Below are 16,202 nucleotides of genomic sequence, written 5' to 3'. Positions count from 1 at the left end.
GCACTTTGTCTAAGTGGCCATTCTTCATTTCTGAGACTGACACTTAGAGTTGACAAATTATTGAATTGTGAAAGGTAATACAAATGAGTCCTATCCTGGTTTCACTCTCTGTCCACATACCCATACTTTCAAGCAAGATTCACAAATTAGTGAGCAGGAGCTGGGACCGTGACTGAGATCTAGCTCGTCAAAAGTACTTAGACCAACTTTAGTGCCTGAGTGAGATCAGTTGGTTCAGTGCAGGCCAATTTTGATCCTTGGCTCAATGCCGTACTGAATATTCACTTACCCATAGGCATGGTGCAATTGTTGTAGTTTTTCCTATCAATTGGATTTACAGGAATACCTAGCAAAGTATGTCTATTACATATAACACTATCCAGTGAATTACAAAATGTGTCAATACATTGTAGGAAACATATATTATGTTTCAATGCATGTTGCTCTTACAGTTCAGGCTTGTGGCAATTTGGGTTATGTCCGGATCTCTGCTTAGACGGGCTAATGTAACTGCAGACTTCTGTAACACTCTTTCCAATGCTGCACCCTCTGCAGAAATTCCAAGTGAGATTTTCTCATGGAGAAACTCCAGCAAAAGCTCCACACCTTAAAATGATACAAACAAAATCTCAATTTTTTAAAATATGTAATAACCCAGTCCAACTTTCTCTCTCTGTAACAACCCAGTCTGAAATGCAGGTGCAGCAAGCAATTAGGAAGGCAAATGGTATGTTGGCCTTTATTCCAAAAGGATTTGAGTACAAGTATAAAGAAGTCTTGCTGCAATTGTATAGAGTCTTGGTGAGACTGCAACTTTTGAGTATTGTGTATAGTTTTAATCCCCTTACCTAAGACAGGATATACTTGCCATAGAGGGGGTGCAACAAATGTTCACCAGACTGATCCCTGGGATGGCAGGACTGTCCTATGAGGAGCGATTGAGGATACTGGGCCTGTATTCTCTAGAGTTTAGAAGAATGAGAGGTGAGCTCATTGGAACTTACAAAATTCTTACAGGGCAGAATTTTACGACAGCGAGATTTTACGTTCCCGCTGTCGTCAATAGGAATTATAACGGCCCGCCACATTTTACGGCCCTGTCCCCGCCGAAATGGGGCCATAAAATTCTACCCACAGGGTTCAACAGGGTAGATGCTGGAAGGATGTTACCTTGGCTGGTGGTGTTTAGAACCAGGGGACACAGTCTCAGAATAAGAAGTAGGCCATTTCTTCACTCAGAGGGTGGTGAAACTTTGGAGCTCTCTACCCCAGATAGAGAGTGCAGGTTCAGTCATTGAATATATTCAGTACAGAGATTCATATATTTCCAGATATTAAAAATATCAAGGGAGATGGGGATAGTGTGGAAAAATGGTGTTGAGATGGAAGATTAACCATGATCTACTTGAATGGTGGAGCAGGCTTGACGAGTGAAATGGCCTTCTCCTGCTCCTATTTCCTATGTTCCTATATCTCTTTTAAACATACTGTAGGCATTATGTCCATCATTCTGGTTTAACTTTGACAAACTTTGATCTACTTTTCATCAGAATTTAAATAATCCTGCTTCACACGCCCATAGCCAACATTGATGCTTCATGCAGTGGTAAAAGGGCACTGTGCTATGAGAATCATCATCATTTTGAGGAAATGTTCAACTGGGATCCCCTCTACCTAATATGATAGATACTATGAAAAGGGGGCTGTTGCCCCAGTGCCAAAAGATAACATTCCTGCTATTTGTTTTCCTCAGAATCCCCAGCACAAATTGCTGTTAGTGGCATCGCAAGGTCCACTCTGTGACACCTAAAGCCATTTGATCTGGATGTCTAGTAGCAAGCATTCAACTCACCATTAACAATGGTGAGACTGGGCAAAGCTGTAGGCCAGATGTACTGTAAATTACTAGTAACATATTGCCATGAATCAGAAATTGCACTCAAGGCAGAAAGATAAAAGGTAGGGTTCAGTGATCACCCATACAGGGTACAGATGACTAACTGAGTGAAGAGTTTGATGAGGAGGGAGTTTTAAGTGTTAATTTTGCTCTTAAATTTTGCTCTTAAAATCTAATCCAGTCTGTAATTAGCAGTAACTGGAAAGTACTCTGTAAGCAGGCTAAGTTCTTTCTTTCTTGCAGTTTTGACAGGGTAAACTCACTCTCAGTTGTATGAGCTGAGTAGTTAATTAGCTAACTGGTTGAATCTGGTTACTGTAGCCCCAGTTCAGTTTACTATAAATTCAGGGTCCTTTAGTGCAGCCATGGCAAACGGAGTGCAGCTGATTAACTGAAAAAAGACTTAGAGTTTGGTGAGAGGATAGTTGTTTATTTCCTCTTTCTAACCCCATAGAAATTGGTTCTTGCTCTACTACAGGGAAAGGAGCTATCTGTTTGGCGAGTATCTGGTAAGTGGGTAAGTTCTATTCTATCCCTAAGCTTTAAAATAGTACACAATTTGGTGGTAAAGTTAATAAAATATATAAGAAAGCAACATAAATAAGTGATTAATATGATTAAGTAATGAATATAATTAAGTGATTATTTAAAACACATTAAGGATGACAGGACAGCTGATGTGTCAAGGCTGCAGCATGTGGGAGCTCCTGGATAATATTGTGATCCAGGGCAAACACATCTGCAGTAAGTGTTTGCAGCTTGAGGAACTTCAGCTCAGAGTCATTGAGCTGGAGTCTGAGCTGCAGACTCTGCGACACGTCAGGGAGGGGGAAAGTTACCTGGATGCTTTATACCTGGAGGCAGTCACACCACTTAGGATAAGGTTTTCTGATTTGGTCATGTGCCAGAGACAGGATGCGAGTGAGGTGTGATTGCGAGTGAGGCAGGTAAGGGGACCCAGAGGGCAGGAGTGCAGGAGTGTGAGCCTCTGCAATTGTCCAACAGGTCTGAGATTCTCTCAGCTTGTTTGGATGAAAGTAAGGACTGCAGGGTGGATGTGCAAACTGACCATGGCACCTTGGTACAGGAAGCCATCAATGTGGGGGGAGCAAAAAGGAATGTAGTGGTAGTAGGGGACAGTGTAGTGAGGGGGATTGACACTGTTCTCTGTAGCAAAGAGCGAGTCCAGATGGCTTTGTTGCCTGCCTGCTGCCAGGATTCAGGACATCTGCTCAGGGCTGGAGAGGAATTTGCAGTGGGAGGGGGAGGACCCAGTGGTCGTGGTCCATGTAGGTACCAACGACATAGGCAGGATGAGGAAGGAGGCTCTGCATAGTCAGTATGAGGAGTTAGGCACCAAATTAAGAAGCTGAACCTCAAAGGTAGTAATTTCTGGATTATTACCTGAGCCACGTCCAAATTGGCATAGGACAAATAAGATTAGAGAAATGAATGCGTGGCACAAAGGCTGGTGTGGGAGAAGTGGGTTCCAGTTTGTGGGGCACTGGCATCAGTATTAGGGAAAGTGGGACCTGTATTGTTCAGATGATCTACATTTAAACTGTTCTGGGAATGGTGCCCTCATGAGCCACCTAACTAGAAATGGAGAAGGTTTTAAACTGAATAGTGGGGGGAAGGGATCAAATTTGGGAAGGTGTGGTAAACAAAGAGTAGAGACAAGGCAAGAGAGACAGGTATAAATATGGGAAATGATAGCAGACTGTGACAGGAAGGGACTGATACAAACCTAAGAGTCAATCAGCAGATAAAGCTAGACGCTACAAAAATAACAAAAGGACAAAACTAAAGGCGCTGATTCTAAACGTACCTAGCGTTCGAAACAAAACAGATGAACTGATGGCGCAAATAGAAAAAAATAAGTATAATCTGATAGCCATTACAGAGACAAGGCTACAGGATGACATAGATTGGAACCTGAATATTGAAGGGTATGTGACATTTAGGAAGGACAGGAAATGAGGAAAAGGTGGAGGGGTAGCTCTGTCAATTAATGATCGTATTAGCACATTAGAGAGGGTTGACCTAAGTTCAGGAAACCAGGGTGTAAGAAGTGGTTTGGGTTGAAATGAGGAATGATAAAGGCAAGAAGTCACTTGTGGGAGTGCTGTTCACTAACAGTAACTACACTAATTGTAACTACACTAAAACAAACTAATTGTAACTACACAGTAGGACAGAGTATAAATGAAGAGATAATGGGAGCTTGCCAGAAAGGTCCAGCAATAATCATGGGTGATTTTAATCTACTAGTCCAAGACTAGTACTTTAAACTTAAATAAGGACAATTATGAGGGCATGAAAGCAGAGCTAGCTAAAGTGAACTGGCAAATGAGATTAAGGGATATGTCACTAGATGTTCAGTGGGAGACCTTTAAAGGGATATCTCAGAATACACAGAATATTTACATTCAAATGAGAAAAATTCCAAGGGGAGGGCCCACCATCCGTGGTTAACTAAAAATGTTAAAAGTAGTATCAACTTAAAGAAAAAGTATATAATTTCACAAAGGCGAGTGACAGGTCAGAAGATTGGAAAGAATATACATGAATCACAAAGTTAGTATGCAGGTACAGCAGGTAATTAGGAAAGCTAATAAAATGTTATAATTTATAATTTACTGTGAGGGGAATTAATTACAAAAGTAGGGAGGTTATGCTTCAGTTGTACAGTTGGAGAGACAACATCTAGAGTATTGTGTACAGTGCTGGTCTCCTCATTTAAAGAGAGATGTAAATGCATTAGAAGCAGTCCCAGAGGAGGTTTACTAGACTAATATCAGGAATGGGTGGGCTATCTTATGAGGAAAGGCTGGACAGGTTAGGCTTGTATCCACTGGAATTTAGAAGAGTAAGAGACGGCAATTGAAACCTTTTAAGATGCTGAGGGGTCTTGACAGGGTGGGTGTGGAGAGGATGTTTCCTCTTGTGGGAGAATCTAGAACTAGGGGTCACTGTTTAAAAATAAAGGGTCACTCATTTAACACAGAGATGAGAACAGATGTTTTCTCTCAGAGTTGTGAGTTTTTGAATCTCTCTTCCTCAAAAGGCGGTGGAAGTAGAGTTGTTGAATATTTTTAAGGCACAGCTAGATATATTCTTGATCAACAAGGGGGTGAAAGTTTATCGGAGGTAGACAGGAATGTGGGGTTGAGGTTACATTCAAATCAGCCATGATCTTATTGAATGGCGAAGCAGGCTCGAGGGGCCGAGCGGCCTACTCCTGTTCCTAATGCGTATGTACGTATGTATGTACATATTCAGTCTCATTTAACAACTTATGGAAGCATATTCTACTTTTGTATCAATCTGTGTAAAATAAAAAGTAGAAATGAAGATAGAAAGATTTGCATTAATTTAATGTCTTTCACAACCTCAGGATATCCCTAAACTGTTCCACAGGCAATAAAGTAATTTTGAAGTGTAGTCACTGTTCTTATGTAAGAAAATAAAAGGTAGGCAGGTATATTAAGGTATAAATTAGGACAGTTATTAGACTGTTAAAATTTCTATAAGCAGCCAGTTTTAACACAAATGGGTTATGCGCAACATATACATCAAATACAGTATGTTTGTATGATATTCCTCTCAACTATTTAAGCAGGGATTAGCCTTTTTTTAAATGAACAGGTTAATGGATTAATGGGAATAGTTAATAGTTGGCAGCATTATATAGTATTATACAGAGTAATTTTGAACCTAGAGAAGGTAATGTCTTATTTCATGTCCATATTCTTGGGAGTAGTTCTTCTGTGTCTGATGAAGTTCAGACTTCAAGAAATCAAAAAGCACCCAGAACCCTCTACAGCTTGCCTGAGGCACAAATAGATAGTTATGATATTCACAGATGTGGACATATCTGATCTGTGGTTGAAAAAAAAGAAATTTTCTGGAGACCATTTGCTCAAGTTACTGGCATAGAAGAGAAATAAAATTTTGAACAATAAGAGATAAAAGAGGAATTGCGAAAAGGAAAAAAATTGAACAAAGAGGGAAGAAAGCTGTAAAAATCCAGCAATGCATAGCGTGTCCAACAGAGTATCAAAAGAGGAAAACGACAGGTTAATGTTTCAAGTACAGGTCCTTCTTTAGGACTCTGAAGGAAAATGAGAAAAGCACACAGAGGGAAAGATTTTGTAGGTAGGAGTTGAGGAAGAGCAACAGGGGAAAAAAGCATGGGAAGTAATGAAGAGCCAAAGCAGAGATACCAGAAAAATGACTGCAGGTCAAAAATGGTCCTTGGCACTGAAAGAACGAGACCAAGAATGACTGAGAAGAACAAGTGTTGAGTTTTAGCATTGAAAATTATGTTTTAGCACTGAAAATTATTTTTAGAGAACAGGTGAAGAGGTTAACATTCAGAATGCAATGGATAATTGTCAATGTTCAGCCCAACTGCTGAAGGAAAGAAATTGTCCTTGATAGTGAAGTGATTCGGAAATTAAGGCTGCCTTGGCCTTACTTGGCATCTACCCGGCTATGGAAAATTGCCTAGGAATGTTCCGTCCACAAAGCGGGACAAATCCAACCCGGACAATTACCACCCCATCAGTCTACTCTCGATCATTAGTAAAGTGATGGAAGGGGTCATCAACAGTGCTATCACGCGGCACTTGCTTAGCAATAACCTGCTCAATGACGTTCAGTTTGGGTTCTGACAGGGTCACTCAGCTTCTGACCTCATTACAGCATTGATTCAAACATGGAAGAAAGAGCTGAACTCCAGGTGAGGTGAGAGTGACTGCCCTTGACATAAAGGCAGCGTTTGACAGAGTGTGGCATCAAGGAGCCCGAGCAAAACTGGAGTCAATGGGAATCAGAGGGAAAGCTCTCTGCTGGTGGGAGTCATACCTAGCAGAAAGGAAGATGGTTGTGGTTGTTGGAGGTCAATCATCTCAGCTCCAGGGCATCACTGCAGGAGTTCCTCGGGTTAGTGTCCTTGGCCCAGCCCTCTTAAAAGCTTCATCAATGACCTTCCTTCCATCATATGGTCAGAAGTGTGGATGTTCGCTGATTTGCGAATGGTGCTGATCATTGTGCACTCCTCTGATACTGAAGCAGTCCATTCCTAAATGTAGCAAGACCTGGACAATATCTAGGCTTGGGTTGACAAGTGGCAAGTAACATTTGTGCCACACAAATGCCAGGCAATGACCATCTCCAACAAGAGAGAATCTAAAAATCGCCCTTTGGCACTTAATGGCATTACCATCACTGAATCCCCCACTATCAACATGCTGGGGGTTACCATTGACCAGAAACTGAATTGGACTAGCCATATAAATACTGTGGCTACAAGAGCAGGTCAGAGGCTAGGAATTCTGTGGCGAGTAACTCAACCCCTGACTCCCCAAAGCCTGTCTACCATCTACAAGGCACAAGTCAGAAGTGTGATGGAATACTCCCCACTTGCCTGGATAAGTACAGCTACAACAACACTCAAGAAGCTTCACACCATCCAGGACAAAGCAACCCACTTGATTTTTCCCCATACAGAAATATTCATTCCCTTGACCACCGAAGCACAGTGGCAGCAGTGTGTACCATCTACAAGTTGCACTGCAGGAACTCACCAATGCTCCCTAAACAGCACCTTCCAAACCCACGACCACTACAATCTAGAAGGACAAGGGCAGCAGATGCATAGTAACACCACCAGCTGGAAGGTTCCCTCCCAGCCACTCACCATCCTGACTTGGAAATATATCACTGTTCCTTCACTGTCACTGGGTCAAAATACTGGAACTCCCTTCTTAACAGCACTGTGGGTGTATCTACACCACATGGACTGCAACGGTTCAATAAGGCAGCTCACCATCACCTTCTCAAGGGCAGTCAGGGATGGGCAATAAATGCTGGCCTAGCCAGCGATGCCCAAATCCCATAAATGAATGAATAAAATACTTGAATGACAGGTGATGTATTTTAGTTTAATCTCAAGCCCTGAAGAAGGAAGGTAAATAACCAGTTTTGGCTTAACAACTTTATGCAAAGAGGAGTGGTCAGGCTGTTTAAGGAGACATAATGAGACATAAGGAGTCAGATAATGTGGAAGAATTTAAGGTTGAATTAATATTTGAAACTATTAAATGGGTGGTTTTTGGGGTTGGCTTGATGCACTGCGGAAACTTATTCAGTCTTGTACTTTCCTGTTCCCACGATCCTGCTAATTATAAAAGAACACATTGATTTGAGTGAAACCAAGGCCCTTTTACAACCAGCTATGGAACTCAGGGGGGTGTTCAAGCCAATAACAATACTGGAGGGGTTTTTGGATTAGAAGAGGTTTTGAAAGTCACTGACATGTTCTTCCATCTCCACTGCCATTTCCTTGTTGAGAAAATGTTTGCAACAACAATTCTATTTCATTTTTTTCAGGGAAGAATGGGAGAACTGAGCATAAGCAGGCACTGAAACACAAATAATAGAAATTCAAAGAGGCACTTCTGTACTCGTGGTATTTGCAAGAGAAGAACTGACTGTAACAACCACCCAGAAAATGTTATGGAACAACAGTGGCTTTATGTGGAAAGGTCAGGCAAAACAAATTCATTGCACATAAGAAATGACTAGATGTCATGCATGCAAGTGAAACCGGGTGTATACTGAGGCAAACGTAATCTGACAGAGAACAGGCACTTTCATCTAATAACATGTATTTTTAGACACAATCTAATTCACCTTATTTTATGCTAGAAAAAAGACAGTGTGCAATAGTTGCATTTATTTCATATATGAATGTTATAATTTTATTTTTCAAAAATAAATGGATATTTAATTCATAAGAATTTAATCCATTTTAAATACATTTGATCAGAAGTAATTACATAATGGATTTTTTCAGTCACTGCTGTTAGTTCATTAACATTTGAATCAAAGCTTCTTGCCCCTGCTCTGCTCTGGTGATGTTTATTGGCTCTTTGTCACCACCATTAGGTTGTTGCTGTTACTACCTCAGTGGCTAAACTTGAGTAACAGTTTCTCTTTTTACAATGCAATTTTTTACCATTCATGCAATCAACAGGTAGTAAATGTGACTGTTAAAATGTCACACAATTTACAATAATTTTCAGTAAAAAGAATTATGGGCATATGCATTACACTGCACCAGTGCAAATATTTTCTGTGTAGAAGAAAGCTCTAGTGACATTAGGATTAGAAGAAAGGCAAGGGTGTGAGTGATTAAAAGCAAACCATTATCATTACTTTGACATGTTAAGATATTAGATGCAGAGCCATTGCTATGAAACTTTTGCTATTTTTACATCATTATAGCTGGCTGACAAAATACTTCTACCAGCAAGATCTAACCACAAGTTTGATTTCAATATCTGGCCTTTTATTACCCAGTACCAGGGAAGGTTTATGTATTTCTTCACTGAACCTATAGCCCTGTTATATCAACGAGTGCAATATCAGCATTGCTTGTAGAAGAATGTGCCCAATTATACTGGTCACCTAAATCACTGTGAAAGGGGGACAATGCCAGAGCTTTTTGCATCTGTGCTCAAGTGCCTGGAATATAATTTAGCAAATCACTGTTCATGATTGCTTTTTAATTTATTGATCAGCCTGATGATCAGTTCTATTCAATTGTGTCAATAAAGGCAATCAAGGAAGTTGGCAATGAAGAGAATAAGTTTGGAGGTTGGAGAATCATAGAATCTTAATGGCACACAAGGAGGCCATTCAGCCCATCGTGTCTGCATTGGCTCTCCAAATGAGCATTATGATCTAGTACCATTGCATTGCCCTGCCGTTTCCCCGTACCCCTGCACATTGTTTCTATTCAAATAATCATCTAATGCTCTCTTGAATGCCTCGATTGAATCTGCCTGCACCACACTTCCAGGCGGTGCATTTCAAACCCAAACCATTCATTGTGTGAAAAAGTTTTTTCTCACGTCACATTTGCTTCTTTTGCAAATCACTTTAAATCAGTGCCCCCTCATTCTTGATCCTTCTATGAGCGAGAACAGCTTTTCCCTATCTACTCTGTCCAGCCCTGTCATGATTTTGAACATCTCTATCAAATTTCCTCTTAACCTTCTTCTCTCCAAGGAGAACAGTCCCAACCTCTCCAATCTATCCTCATAGCTGAAGTTTCTCATTCCTGGAATCTTTCCTGTAAACCTCTTCTGCACTCTCTCCAATATGTTCACATCCTTCCTATAATGTGGCATCCAAAACTGTACATAATACTCCAGTTGAATGTCTTATATAAATTCAGCATAACCTCTTTGCTCTTGTACTCTATGCCCCTATTAACAAAGCCCAGGATGCTATATGCTTTATTAACTAGTCTCTCCACCTGTACTGCCACCTTCAATGATCTATGCACATATATGTCCAGGTCTTTTTGCTCCTGCACCCTGTTCAAAATTTCACCCCTTATTTTATATTGTCTGTCCATGTTCTTGCTACCAAAATGCATCACCTCACACTTCTCCACATTGAACTTCATCTGCCACCTATCTGTCCACTCCACCAACTTGTCTATGTCCTCTTGTAGTTCTACACTGTCTTCCTCGCAGTTTACAACACTCCCAAGCCTCGTATCATCCGCAAACTTTGAAATTGTCCCCTGCACACCAAGATCTAGATTGTTAATATATATCAGGAAAAGCAAGGGTCCCAATACCGACTTCTGGAGACTCCACTACAAACCTTCTTCCAGCCCGAAAAATATCCATTGACCATTACTCTCTGCTTCCTATTTTTCAGCCAATTTTGTATCCGAATAAAACAACTATCAGATATTAAGCCTTTTTTTTTTGCATCTTGCCCAGGGGAATTAGAGATATTAGAAAAACCTCCACAGACATGACAGCAATCAAAAGTCATGTCTTAAATAGACTTGGTCTTGTCAGAAAGTTAAGTGGTGTTGAGAGAGATGATGTGTCCCAGCCAGGGCGGTCCCGAGTGGGGTTCGGGGCCCAGGGAAAATCACACTGTGTGGGCCTCCCGTAACATTTTTAGACAAGTTTCCTCTGACGGCTGGACCACTGAGTGTGTGTGTGAAAAGGAGCACCAGCAGCATCCCAACTACTGAACACTCGGTTACAAGCACTTTCGGCACTATTAACTGTGACGCACTTAAAACTACTCCTTGTTGACTCCCCTTTTGTTAATGAGAAATCCATGGGTCAGGATATTGAGGTCGGCGAGTGGGGGGGGGGGGGCTGCTTGCCAACGCGTAAAATGACGTGGGATGACATCAGACAGAACTCCTGACGTCACCCCGTGTCATTTCAATTTTCAGGTCGGCGGGAGCACAGCCGAATCAGCTGTGCGCCCACGGACCTGTCAACAGTCAAAAGAGGCCATTTAAGAACAAATTCAAGTAGTTAACGGACCTACCCATCTAACCTTAAGGTTGGGGGGCGCAGGCCGGGAACCCTGGCGGGCTTGAGAAAAAGCATGAAACCTCATCCACGGGCGGGATGAGGTTTCATGAAGGTTTTTAAAAATTTAATAAAAGTTTGAATAAAAGTGATGGATATGTCTCAACTCATGTGACAGTGTCATGGGACATGTCAGGGAAATTTTATTTTTGTCCATTGACCATTTTTAAATTTGGCACCGATCTCCCTGAGGCAGCGCTTAGCCTCAGGGAGATGAGTGCACTCTTTCATGCACTCCCGGCTTAGGGAATCTCCCCCCACCTGCACAGGGAGCGCATAGCGCTTCCTGGCAGACGTCATGCTGGGTGGGCCTTAATTGGCCCGCCCACATAAAATGGCAGCGCACATCCGATCGGGGGCGTGCCTGCATGCGCCCACTCCCGAATCTCTCCCCTAACGGGGGGAAAATTCTTCCCGTGATCTCTATGGGATTCCATTATAATGTTCTTACTAACACATTCCACACCCCAACTGGAGACAACTTTAAGGCCAGAATTTTCTAGCCCCTCATGCCGGTGGGACCTTTCAGCCCCGCCGATGTGGACGGGGATTTCAATGGCTCACTGGCCCCTGCCGCTGTTGGGTGGGGGTGGGGGGGTGGGGGGGAGGGGGTTGGAAAATTCCAGCCCAAACGTTGAAGTGAGGATATTCACTGCATTCAACATTTTTTTTAAATTACAAACACGATGCAATAAGTAATTCGGCCTTTAAAAAAAAATGGCTGCCTATCTTCCAACGTTAAGCAAATGTTAGTTGCAAGTGCGCACTGGAGGAAAAATGAAATAAGAAGCAGAGGGTTTCAGTTGCCCGGGACCCAGCAAATGAGTGACTTACCTTGCAGGTCGGACACTATGCGCTACGTGCTGGGTTTAAAGACGTTAACTCGTTCAGAAGAGTTCATCCTGTCCCTCTGCGGTGAATGAGAGCTGGAATAAAATCCACTCTGCCGCTGCCGCCGAGGTCAGCGCCGCCATCTCCAAGGGTGACAGATGATGCTGAGCCTGCACCGCACTCTCAGCAGGGATTCATCTCAGTTTATATGGTTTTAATCTACTTTCTCTTCTGCCCTTTTTCAGTTTTGGAGAGGGGGATACCTGCTTCATTTATTTGCTTATATCCACCAGTAAACACTCAATTTGAGTTTAGGGTGCGAGAGACAGTGAATCAGCTGGTATGTACTACAGGCTGTATTACATCTGACGCCGCGATGTTGAAGCGCAGGGGCCCCCGCAAAGCGCAGGACCTGGGGCAGTCGCCCCGATTCGCCATGCCCTAGGGACAGCTCCAGCCCCAGCTTCTAGGAGTGGGCCGCATAAAAGGAAGGGATACAGCCTGGAATGAGTGCAAAGAAAGGAGGTTTTTTAAAAATTGTTGTTGTCGCCATCATGAAAGAGTCGCAGGGGATCTGCATAATACCCCACCCCATCAGCAGGAAGGTGCCTTCTGGCAGCTGGGTATCAGAGACATGCCCATAATGGAATAAAGACCCATTGGTTCCATGCAAATAAGGTATCCTACCGCTGGCACTAAGAATTCTGCTGGATCAATGCTGGGGCAGGGGCATCAGCATGCACAATCACACTGGAACTGAATTCAGTCATTGCCCTACAACAGAGGATGTTCAATCGGAACAAAATTGATTGGTGAGTGTAGAATGGTGCAAAAGATATTGAGTGGAGCAAGTTATTAACATGACAAAGGGGAAGAGAAAGGAGTTCCGATTAAACCCCTCATGGAAAGATCAATTTGTCAGAGAACTTATTAACCATGACCGTAACTTTGGTGAAATGTCATACAGTGGTAATATTTACAACTGCAAAATGCCAGAGCCTGTCAAAAATTTTAGAGGTGTTGAAGGCAATAATAGATGAGTCACCAAAATTTTTAAGATCACAGGCCCAGGTAGGAAACTAAGGATTTGGGTTATTGATAATTACTTGAATTAGATTAGGGTTGAAAGTGATATATTCAAGAACTCAATATTGATCTTGCTATATATAATGATTTGGGCTTGGATAGAGTGGGGTATGATGTTGATATTTGGGATGGAATAGAAATCATCTCAAAAACTACTACTTGCCTCAAAAGGCATTTTTGATAGGTCAACATCTCCTAAGTGCTTTCGTATTTTTGGACTGTGCAATATAAGGAACAAAAACATTAATGTGTTTACATGAAATTCCTCTACCCACCTTAGTGAAAACAACAGATGAAAGAATTTCATAGAAACACATTAATTACTGACTTCACAGAGCTTGATTTCAATCTGCATATCTCTCAATATCTCCTCTCCTAGGAAATTGGTCAGTAGCATAAAATGGGCTGTTAATAAATTGGCATCCTGTTTTCCATTGCACCTACTTATCTATTCCATTGAAGCGAACTGTTGAGGTTGACCAATTTCATCCCTATTTAATTGTCTTATGAACCCATTCACATTGTTTTCATCATTCCCAGATGTTTTCTTCCTTAAATCTATTGTGCTTTGAATTAAAATATTCTGCCTAATCTCCATTCTTATTGCCGATTGTCAACTAGTAATTTATTTTGAAGGGAAATCCATATTACTCGAAACTTATTACTGTATCTAGATGCATACAGTTAACGTGTTTAATCCATCATCTGGTAGGCCTATGAATTGACCACAAAATCCAATGTATAAATGTACAGTTGAACCTGTATATTATAAGTATACTGGTGTCACACTTTAAAACAGAGAAAGTGAAGCAAATGCTTACCATTTTCCTGTATCATCTCAGAAACACATTGGTCTAATACAGCCATGTTTGCCAGTATTGTCACTACCTGTATTGGGTGCAGTACATAAACAAACATCACAATTTGTGCAATTCACAAGATTTGTACAGTAATACCTGACACAACTTTAACATTCTCAGGCTGCAATTTTCCCTCCAGCTTCCCTCCCCTTTTGTCCTAAAAGTGATGCTACCTGGTGTCTTGGCCAATGTTTATCCCTCAACCAACAATGGAAACAAGGTAATATGAAGTTGCGTTTTTGGGATCTTGCTGTGCACAATCTGGCTGCTGTGTTTCTCTATGTAATAATAGTCATTATATTTTACAATAACAGTAACAACAACTTGTATTTATATTGCACCTTTAACATAATAAAAAGTCCCAAGGCACTTCACAGAGGCATTATAAAATAAAATACACCACCGAGCCGGATGATGTGATACTAGTGTATATGGCCAAAAGCTTGGTCAAAAGTAGGTTTTAAAATGCTCTTAAAGAAGGAAAGTGAGGTAGAGAGGCAGAGAGATCTAGGAGGGAACTCCAAACCTTATGGCCTAGAGAACTGAAAGCACTGCCATTAATAATTATAATCAGGGATGCACAAGAGGTCAGAATTAGGGGAGCACAGATATCTGAGGGTTGTAAGACTGGAGGAGATTACAGAGATAGGGAGGAGCAAGGACATGGAGAGTTTTGAAAACAAGGATGAGAATTTTATAATCAAAGGGTGCTTAACTGGGAGCCAGTGTAGGTCAGAGCACAGGGGTGATGGTGAAGGGAATTTGGTGTGACTAGGACATGAGTTTTGGATGACCTCAAGTTTACTTACAATGTGGGAGACCAGCCAGGAGTGCGTTATATAGTCAAGTCTAGAGGTGACAAGTGCATGGATGAGGGTTTCAACGGCAGCTGCCTCTCCGGGTGGAATTTTACGACAGCGGGATTTTACAGTCCCACCGAAGTCAATGAAGTTTAGAATGGCTCACTGCATTTTACGGTCCCATTCATGCTACGACAGGGCTGTAAAATTCCGGCCATGGTAAAATTGGGCAATGTCATGGAGTGCAAATAGGTAGTGTTAGTGATGGTATGGATGTGTGGTCGGAAGCTCACCCCGGAGTCAAATATCACACAGAGGTTGAGAACCATCTGGTGTAAATTGCTAATGGAGGCTGTAACACGATTAGAAGGTAACATGATGAGAGAATAAAACACTGCATTGGGTGCTAAAATTTGCACTTTAGTGGGCTAGACACAGCAAGAGTGGAATTGCTGGATAATCTCATTACAATCTCAATCTCAAATTTAGATGACTGCCCTTCAATTCCAAGTGGCAATTGATCCTCTCCTACTCCCAGTGACCTACATCTCAGAAAGCTAAGAAATTGTCCATTGTTTATCTTAATATTAATCCTAAATGTAGGCACTGCACAAGCTCTCGATTAGGACTTGTGACCTTTGAAATTCAGTCAAAGTGTATCAATATTTAAATTGCCTTCTTCAGATTAAATAACACAAAGTAAATTCTCAATTTTTCAAAAAGCAGTAAAGTAATAGAATTTAACTGCGGTAGTTTTATGAGTAATTAGTAAGAGTTAGAATGTTTGTCTCAGTTGACATTGCCTGTGAGTTGGAAAGTTGTAGACTTAAGATCTGGTTTCAGCACATATTCTAGGCTGACATGGTAGCTTCATGCTCAGGGAGCATTACATTGCTGGAGTGCATTACATTGTTAGAGTGAGATGTTAAACTGAGACTCTGTCTGCCTGTCCAAGTGGTTGTTCAAGATCTTTCACCACTATTCGAAAAAGGATAACGAGTTCTCTTATTGTCCTGGCAAATTGCCCTTTCTCTCCCAAAAATAGATTAACTAGTCATTCGTCTTACATTTTTGAGGATCTCTATTTATGCTTGGCATGAATACTTACATAACAAGCACTGCACTTCAAAGTACAGTAAAGTATTGTCTCTGAAGTGCCATGAGACAATTCCGAAAGGCAATAAGCCACACCAAATAAAGCCTTTCCTTAAAATTCCAGCATTATTTAGTTAAAACAATAAGATACCTGTAGAACAGTGGTGTGTTATAGTTCTCTCTTTTATTCTGGCTCCTGTCCCCATTGCTG

The 16,202-nt window shown here is 41.5% G+C and overlaps 1 protein-coding gene across 1 annotated transcript in view; it reads right to left on the bottom strand.

Moving 5' to 3' along the window:
• The window catches only part of insc (INSC spindle orientation adaptor protein), a 273,444-nt gene that overhangs the window by 29,222 nt on the left and 228,020 nt on the right, over positions 1-16,202 (bottom strand). Inside the window, exons 8-9 of the mRNA XM_078547877.1 lie at positions 14,058-14,124; positions 451-606 (exon numbers count right to left, since the gene is read on the bottom strand). Of these exons, the coding sequence (XP_078404003.1) occupies positions 451-606; positions 14,058-14,124 (223 nt within the window). The remainder of the gene's footprint in view (positions 1-450; positions 607-14,057; positions 14,125-16,202) is intronic.

The sequence above is a fragment of the Cetorhinus maximus genome, chromosome 9, assembly GCF_964194155.1.
Source record: "Cetorhinus maximus chromosome 9, sCetMax3.hap1.1, whole genome shotgun sequence".
Taxonomy (NCBI): Eukaryota; Metazoa; Chordata; class Chondrichthyes; order Lamniformes; family Cetorhinidae; genus Cetorhinus; species Cetorhinus maximus.
Note: the sequence above shows the minus strand (reverse complement) of the source record. Positions and strands in the feature narration are given on the sequence as shown.